The following is an 8,868-nucleotide window of genomic DNA, read 5'->3' on the forward strand; positions in this document are numbered from 1 at the left end:
CCCGATTTTCATTGACAACTTTTCTTTTGATTATGACTTTGATGTTGTTTAATTGGTCATCTCCAAATTCAACGTCAGCAAAAGACTTTGAGATTTTAAGACCGATTTATGCACCACTTGATCACAAGTATTTGGCTTTTATCCATTACCAATTGTCATGCTACGTTTGGTAATTCCCCATCAATAGAGCAACAAGACCTCTAAGAATCTTCAAGATTCATCTATGGAAAACATAAATGCATTTGATGGACCTTACTCCTTCAACATTTCAAGCCATAATATACGTCTTGACTTTTTTTTTTCTTTTCACTTTTCCACATGATAGAATTTCTCCAGTGATACACATTAACTCTATCATATCCTCCACTATTTCATATATTTTTTTTTAAAGCATTTCATGTCACTTGATATGTGACAAGTTTTATCCCATTGTAGTCCACATATCAATTGAATCCTCAAAATCAATATCCACTCTAATGTCGGGATTTGTTGTTCAAAACATCGAGACTACTATCTTCAAATTGTTAGAACAAGGATAATAATATTTTCGAACTGCTCGAACTGAATTGACATCATATTGTTAGAATACATATGATAATGATATTAGAAACTCAAAATTGGACTTGCTTGGCTTAGAGGCACGTCAAGACGTTTCTTGAAGATAGTTCGAGTCTCTCCCACGAGCAAACGATACATGACAACTCTATCTTCGGGATTCAACTAAGCCACACAACAAGTAGCATTCAAGAACGTTGCTCTTCTATTATTGCATCTGTGATTTCACCTTATGATCAATATCTCTCAAATATTTTCAAGGGAAAGTGTTTTTGGATTGCTTGCATTTTTCAAATAAAAAAAGCACTATTTATAGGATAAAAGAATACATAAGATAAAAGTTTTAATTAAATAAAATTTACTAATAGGTTCATGAATTTTTTAAGAAAAGTGTTTATTCTAAAAGAACCTAAAACATATAAACTTAATGAAATGAAACTTATGAAGTCACATTCATTCAATTTGAAAACAAAAACTCTTATCAAATGTATATTTCAAAATTAATTGAAACATTTGTTCCAACATATACAAGAACAGGTCCTTAACAAATCACCACATGATCACTAAAATCCAATGTTTCCACCATAAAAAATCATAACCACCATCACCCACCACCACCAAATTCCCTGCCCTACCACCAAAAATCAAAGCACAATCACTATATTTTAACATCCATCTTCAAACCCACTATGAAATGGCACTTTAATGTCACTCAACTATGAGGGATTATGTATAGCAAAGTCATTTAATTTTATTTTGTATCAATTAATCCACTCAATTTAGGATATTTCTTTTATAAAATCACTCCGCCAAATTTATTATAAAAAATGTATGACATGACAAAATAAATTATTTTTTCACGCCATGTGGACATGGATCCCACAAATAAAATAAAAATTAAAGAAGATTCATATCTTATACCTAAGGATGGCAACGGGGCGGTGGGTGCAGCGGGTCACTTTTAATTTTTTTAGAGATCAGGCGCGGGGTTTGGGGGGGGGGGGGGGTGTGCAGTTGAGGATTGGAGAATCTCTTTCGTTTTCCTGGTTCTACTACTTTTGTTCTTTAACAGTGATCTAGTTTAAGTGCGAAATTTTTCACTTCACTCCTCCATTTTCCTTCTTTTTTTCTCAGTTCGCAAATGAAGAAATTTAAATTTGGGTATGAAATCCAAATTCATAAGAAATCTACCATCACATTACAACTAGCTAGCAGCATATATGTTGTGAAATTCTATAAATCACTTCAAGAAATTGAAAAGAGAAACTGCACATTATTACTCATTTACTTATATTATATCAATATATTTATATATGGAGTACCTTATAAATAAATGAGTTGTATTTATTTAGAAACTAGGTTTACTAATTCTGTCTTTCTGAATTAAATTCGAGATACCAGTGAAACCATTTTTAATTTTCATCTAGCCAAAGTAACCACTAGATAATGGTCATTTTTCAGCCAAAAAAAAAAAAAAAAAAAACCTCTCCTATGACTGTCGCACAAAATGCATAAACTGAAAATTGAAGCAAGGCGGGTTTGACGCAGGTTTATGCGGGCAGGGCAGGGCAGTTGAAGTTTTGCGGGTTAAAATAAGTTTATTTTGCCATATCATATTTTTATGATAAATTTGGCTGAGTGATTTTATAAGAGAAAAGTCGTAAGTTGAGTGATTTTATTGATTAAAAAAAATTGAATGACTTTGCTATTAGAAAAATAGGTTTCAGAAGTGGGAAGAAATAATCCTGCTTTGATAGAGTAATCTCTGTGCTTGAGGAATTTATAGAGTAATCTCTGTCCTTGAGGAATTTAAGCCTCCACTTCGTTGCTACATCGATGGTGGCAGAATTCCTCCAATTCAAATTTCAGTAATTAACTTGAATTTCCCACGAGAACATTTTATTGTTTTAAGTTGTAGAAAGCAATAGAGAGAAGAGGAGAAAGTATGTAATTGTACGTACTTCGTTTTGAAGCAGTATCAGGTATTTATAATAACTTAGGAGTCTGTTTATAGCAGGCACATCTATTCAAAGAGACATTTTCGTAATAGACACATCTTTTAGAGTGACTTTTTTTTTTTTTTGGAAAAAAAGACTTTCTTTTCTTTGGAAAAATGACTTTTTTACTTAAAAGAGTAACTTTCGTTTCTCTTCAAAATTCATTCTCTCATATACTCCCATCAACACTAACTATTCCAACATTTCTACATAATAATTCATAGTTGAGTGATCTTTTGAGATATTTACTCCGAAATATACAAATTGGATTCCAAAATGTTCTTTTCCATGCAACTCCAAGTTCGTGACCCAACAAAAGAAATAAAATAAGTTCCATAATATCTGTTGAAACAACTACACCGAGATTGGAGCTCTAATCGAAGAAGAAATTGAAAGTTATCGTTGGACTTGGGTTAAAGAAGGCAATTGTTTCTCACTCAAGAAGCAAAGGAAAATAATTACTAGTTGCTCTTATAATTTTAAGTTGCTTGGGCAAGGTCAAGTAGAGGACTGGTGCGACTACCCCCATTTTTTTTTATTTAACATAGGGGAGTAGAGAAGGAGATTATAACGTGGTATTCGAACTCTTACCAATAAGGTGAAAGTTTAGATAGCCGACCAACTGAGCTACTAGATCCCTATGATGCGACTACCCTTTGGATGAGCTGTGGATAAATTTTGCTCTAACGTAATTGCCAGCAAATCACATAGGAGAGGTAAATCACACTAGGCAAGTCCTATGCGACGAGCTCAATTTAGAAACGCATGCAGGTGGTATAGAAGGGAATATACTATTTGTTATATACTCTTTTGCTGACCAAAAACAGGAAAAATATTCTTTTATTCGGTGAATAAAACAAAAATTATCCGAAACAAAAAAGAGAGGACCAACCATGGCCTAATCAAAAAGTGTCTCCCAATCTCACCCTCTTATCAAACATAAAAAAATCAAGAGGAAGAGCTCACTCTACATTTGTAGTTCGCATGAGAGAGAAAAAAATTGAGATTTTCCAGACACAAAGAGTCGTGGCACAAACCCAAGTAAGCCCATTTTCCCTCTCTTTGCATATATTATTACTTAATATTTTCCTCTCATATGGTATAAAGATGCTCTTTTTTTTTTTTTTTGGCTTCAAGAATTGCCTCTTTCTGCAATTTTTATTCTTGTCTTGTGGGGGTAAATTCTATTGCAAGTATGGTCTTTTAATTTTAGGACCCGTTTGGCCATTAGAATTATTCACTTTTTCTGGAAAACAAAATTTCAGTTTATTTGAAAATCGGTATTTGGCCATGTAGTTGTATTTGGTATTTTGAAAAACACTTAAAATCATGTTTTCACATTTTCTTTTCGCTTTTTTCACTTTCGGCACATTCAAACAAATAAATATTTTTTTGTTAAAATTATAAACAAGCACAACTCCATCTTCATTTAAGTGCAAAATATTTAGTTTATATGGCCAAACGCCTACTTAGATTCTTGGGTTTTAGTTTACCTATCAAAAGTTTGAATCTTTACATAGTTTTTAGTTCAATTTTCTTGGATTTACTTTTTGGTGTTTACTTTGGTAAATTGAAATTAATCTTTTTTTTTTTTTTTTTTTGGGGGGGGGGGGGGGGGCGTAAAGATGGTCTAATACATGAAATTGGACATTTGGTCTATTAAAGCTTGGATCTTTATGTCCTTTTTAGTGGAATATTCTAGCATTTCCTTTCTGGGGTTCAACTGGATTAGTTGAAATTAAAGTTCATGTTGGTATTTATTAAACTTCTGAGGTCAAGGTTGTCATATCTTTGAAATTTGACCTTTTGTTGTCATGTCATTGTTTGGCTTTTAAAACTCTTGGTATTGAAATTGTTATGCTAAAGTTGGGATGAGCTCAATTGTAGTAGGTAAGTGTGTGAGCTGGGGGAAGTGAAGAGAAATGAGAATGTTGTAAGGAAAACCAACCTATCTTTGTATTTGAGATTCAATTTTAAGGTGTGAAAATGACAACACAACAACAACGTACCCAGTGTAGTCCTACAAGTGGGGTCTAGGGAGGGTGGGGTGTATTCTACCCCTACCTTTGTGGGGTCGAGACACTGTTCCCGATAGACCCCTGGCTCAAGAAAATTGTTTTATAGAACAAGGTTGAAAGAAATGCAAGAGTCAAAAAGCTATGATGAAAATATGAAGAAAGAAAGAACTGACAGTAGAAATAGTAAAGATAACCGACGTAAAAGAAACAATCATAATACCTGTAAGGGAACTGGTAAATGCTCCAGAAATCTGCTCCCCGTGCGATAAACAAAATATTTTTGAGGAGTTTCCAAAAATAGTGTAAGGTTGAGGTAAGGTCTGCGTATATCCTACCCTCCCCAGACCCCACTTTGTGGGATTACACTGGGTTGTTGTTGTTGTTGTTGTTCCAAAACCACTTAATTCTTTTTCTCATATTCATAAGAAATTTGGGGGTTGGCGGAGGGAATGAGTAGTAGATGATAAATGAAGTTGGTTAAGACATAGTTGATCCTTACAAACAAACTTATGGGATATTAGATTGTATGTTGTGGATAATAAAAACTGATTCTTGTGATGGAAAAGAGTGAGTTGCCACTAGGGCTTTGGTCTAGTGGTAAGAGCGAAACGTGTGATGTATGGTGCATGTCATGGATTCGAACCCTGCTTCAGGAAAAAGCATGGTATGGATGAGTTATATTTATTCAAAAGAATCTCGCTTGAACTAACAAATGGCACAGTGGCTAACTAACTGCCTAACTACCTCAATCTATTCTAACAACTTTTTAAACGGAATCTGCCAACTCAGCTGCCAGCTCATCTACTTCATTTCTGTTCTGTAATTGTGCCACTAGCCTTAAAAGATTTCTCGGTTATATTAAAAATGAGAAGAAAAGTGAGCTAGCTCACAGAGAAGCAGAAATGAGACAGATCTCCCTTCACCGCTTCAATAATTTAAGACGGATAGTTTTAATTGATTACTGTATGCACAAGATTGTTAGTATGCAAAACAGTATTTTCTGCTTGATGCAAAAGGGCAATGTTGAAGGTCCAGGGTACCGAAACCTAGCTAACTCCCGTTTGGCTCACCTTTTCCCCCACCAGAGATATTGCTAATCTTGAATTTATTATGTAGGCTACCTCCCACACATTATACTATATAATAAGCTCCACTGGTGTATAGTATGTGCTTTTTGTTCCCTTCTTTTGGTCTAATTTATGAGGAATCAAGATACTTATCTGTAAACTTCAGGGTTTGTAATTTTTCCTTTTCTCCTGCAGTCAGCTTTCTTTCCTTAATTCTTGTCTCATGCTTCTCAAAGGATCTCGATTATTGGTGTCATTTGAGTACTCCTTCCGTCTCAATTTATGTGACACAGTTTGAATCGACACGGACTTTAAGAAATAAATGAAGACTTGTGAAACTTATGGTCTTAAACATGCCATACATTTGTGTGGCTATAGAATTTTTGGAACTTAGCCTTAAACATGGCATAACATTTGTGTGGTTATTTGTCACATAAACTAAGGATAGAGTATATATTTTGCTGTGATGGTCACAGTTATTGGTGTTATTGTATCATCATCTACACCAGTACATGCAGGTTAGAATTCCTGTATTTAAGTTGTCAAGTTGGTTTCCCCTAACACTCTCCTGCAAAACCTTGCGAACTTCATCTACTCCTTGAAAGAAAACATGCAACTGATGGAAGTACACATGCAAGGAGTTGCCTGGAAACTAGGAATCATAAACATATCGTGGGGAGCTCATCTAATAGTATTTCTTCTAATCAGTAAAGCAAATGCTTTGGTGGTTGATGACTGATATTAACAGTGTTAAGCTTCACAAAATTTTGTCCAAGCAGATCTTACTTTACATACTGTCTTTAGTTTCCATATTATGTCAGTCATGTGCTTTTATCATTTTGCAGTATCCTTAAGAGTAAAATGAGTACCTTAGATGTTGCCCGAGCAGAGCTTGCACTTGCAGTATTGTATTTGAACAAAGCAGAGGCAAGGGACAAGATATGCAGGGCTATTCAATATGGTTCAAAATTCCTGAGTGATGGACAGCCTGGGACTGCCCAAAATGTTGACAAATCAACTAGTTTAGCAAGGAAATTATTCCGTCTTTTCAAGGTCTGGATTGAGGATTTAATGGATGTTCATGATAAGAGCAAGTCTTCTTATAACAATAATATGGTCTTTTTTTAGGGGTTGCAAAATTTCTATTCGGAATTCTCATTTTGACGTTCATATTACATCTTATTTTGTTCTACTGTGCTACAGTTTATCAATGATCTGCATGCTCTTATTAGCCCAAATGCCCCAGGAACCCCACTTCCACTCATCTTGTTGGGAAAGGTAAAAGATCAGACTTTATCCTTATGTTTTCTTGTTAGTTCTTGTAGTTCCTAACAAACGTGTTGATTTCAGTCAAAAAATGCATTACTATCAACTTACTTGTTTCTGGATCAAATCGTCTGGCTTGGAAGGACAGGCATTTACAAGGTATCGAATTACTTTGTACATCATTAATCCCCGAAGTAATTATGAAGATACTGAAGGGGGAAATAATCTTACATTCTTTCCTCTGTTTGTATAGAACAAAGAACGCACAGAGTTAATTGCCAGGATCTCTCTCTTTTGTTATATGGGATCCTCAATTTGTACCACCTTGGTGGAGGTCAGTTGTATAGCATGTTATTGTCGCTCGTTGGTAAATTGGATTTATTGCTATTGCTCCTAAATATCAGTTTTATCCCAACAATTTGTTCTTGTCGCACTTTGTTCACCAGATTGGGGAACTTGGAAGGCTTTCAACATCGATGAAAAGGTTGGAAAGGGAACTAAAGAAAACTGATAAATATAAGGTTTGGCAATTTCAAGCATTTTGCACTATTACTCTTGAAAATTTTGTCTTGTAGATTGTTTTCCATATACTTATGTTTGGTGAATCTTTTGTTGCAGGATGAGCAATATCGGAGTAAGCTTCAAAAGTCAAACGAGAGATCTCTAGCCTTGATTAAGGCAGGCCTGGATATAGTGGTTGCTGTTGGATTGCTTCAATTGTCGCCCAAGAAAGTCACCCCTCGTGTAACGGGAGCCTTTGGATTCGTTAGCTCGCTGATTTCATGTTATCAGGTATATATCAGTTCTTACAATAAATTTTACATTCATCTTCGTTTCATCACCTATGTTTCTTAAGCAAAAGTAAGTTAAAATTTTGAAAAACGAGAGGATAAAAAACATACCAAAACGTGCCACCAAGCTTTGGTCAAGTGTTGTGGGTGCAAGACGCGATGTGTGAGTTGGACGCACGTAACGCATTCGAACCCCGCCTCGGATAAAGCCTATTACTTAAGTTGGGAGGAGGGTAGCGGGAGGGCTTATACTCCCCGGAGTTTCGAATCTGTAGGCCAACTGGAGTCGAGCTACAAGCTCACGAGGGATTTTTCCGATATAAAAAAAAAGGGAAATTTACACATTGACTGGACGGCCAAAAATAATTACATTCACTAGCCAAATATACAAAAAGATACAAACTATTTTGTATAAGATATGCATACTTTTTAGTATGTTAATTTCTATATACAAAAAATATACATTTGTCAGCTATTATTTTGGTGGGTGGCTGTATAGTGTAGTTATCCCTAAAAAGGCTATAACGAGGTATAGAGTAGGGGGAAACTTTTGATTCACAGATTGTTAAACCAAAACTTCTAAGTAGTATTTTTTTCGAAAGAACGAAGTATAATTCTTTGCTGAGCCCTCCGGAGCACACTTCTGGTACTGAGATGTCTTTTTTGGCTCGTGCAGTTGCTTCCATCACCGCCAAAGGCCAAAGCGTCCTGATTAAGGTCCGATGCTGCTCAAGAATTTCGGCGATCAGCAGAATAAGTAGTTATTATGTGCCCACTGGTTATAAGTGTAGTTTGTCACACATTATGTTGGAATTGCACCTTGTTTATTGTATCTCTCATTTTGGTACAGAACGTTAATTAAGTAATTTGTTTTATGTCTCTTAGATCTTGTTATCAACATTAAATAATAAGAGAATTTAAATTGCATGTAGTAAATAGTGTAGAGAATTTGTATACTAATCAGTGTAAGTTAAGTTAAAGCAGTGTGTTCTACTTTTCGAATAGCATAGAGAGTTATTTGTAGTCGGTCAAATTAACTATCTTTGTTCATAAATTTGCATCATTCATTAACTGGGATTCAATATGGTTTTACAGCCGAATTTAATCCTAGAACTTGTTTAATCTTTAAGACATCAAACAATAGGTCCTCGAGAATTCATTTGAAATCAACTCA

The 8,868-nt window shown here is 35.0% G+C and overlaps 1 protein-coding gene across 1 annotated transcript; it reads left to right on the plus strand.

The window, feature by feature from the left end:
• The first annotated feature begins 3,431 nt into the window (after window positions 1-3,431).
• On the plus strand, window positions 3,432-8,630 carry LOC132633189 (peroxisomal membrane protein 11C-like). The gene is made up of 8 exons (XM_060349447.1): window positions 3,432-3,593; window positions 6,483-6,690; window positions 6,841-6,915; window positions 6,988-7,062; window positions 7,157-7,237; window positions 7,350-7,424; window positions 7,522-7,695; window positions 8,371-8,630. The coding sequence occupies exons 2-8, from the start codon at window positions 6,499-6,501 to the stop codon at window positions 8,404-8,406; spliced, it is 708 nt and encodes a 235-aa protein (XP_060205430.1). The 5' UTR covers window positions 3,432-3,593; window positions 6,483-6,498; the 3' UTR covers window positions 8,407-8,630.
• Window positions 8,631-8,868: the final 238 nt, after the last annotated feature.

The sequence above is a fragment of the Lycium barbarum genome, chromosome 1 (assembly GCF_019175385.1).
Source record: "Lycium barbarum isolate Lr01 chromosome 1, ASM1917538v2, whole genome shotgun sequence".
NCBI lineage: Eukaryota > Viridiplantae > Streptophyta > Magnoliopsida > Solanales > Solanaceae > Lycium > Lycium barbarum.

What these genes read in the sequence shown, in the direction of transcription:
- LOC132633189 (XM_060349447.1), top strand. Translation starts at nt 6,499, where the DNA reads ATGAGTACCTTAGATGTTGCCCGAGCAGAGCTTGCACTTGCAGTATTG. An exon ending in TTTGTACCACCTTGGTGGAG is followed by an intron (nt 7,238 to 7,349) that starts GTCAGTTGTATA and finishes TTTGTTCACCAG; the next exon opens with ATTGGGGAACTTGGAAGGCT. An exon ending in AGAAAACTGATAAATATAAG is followed by an intron (nt 7,425 to 7,521) that starts GTTTGGCAATTT and finishes CTTTTGTTGCAG; the next exon opens with GATGAGCAATATCGGAGTAA.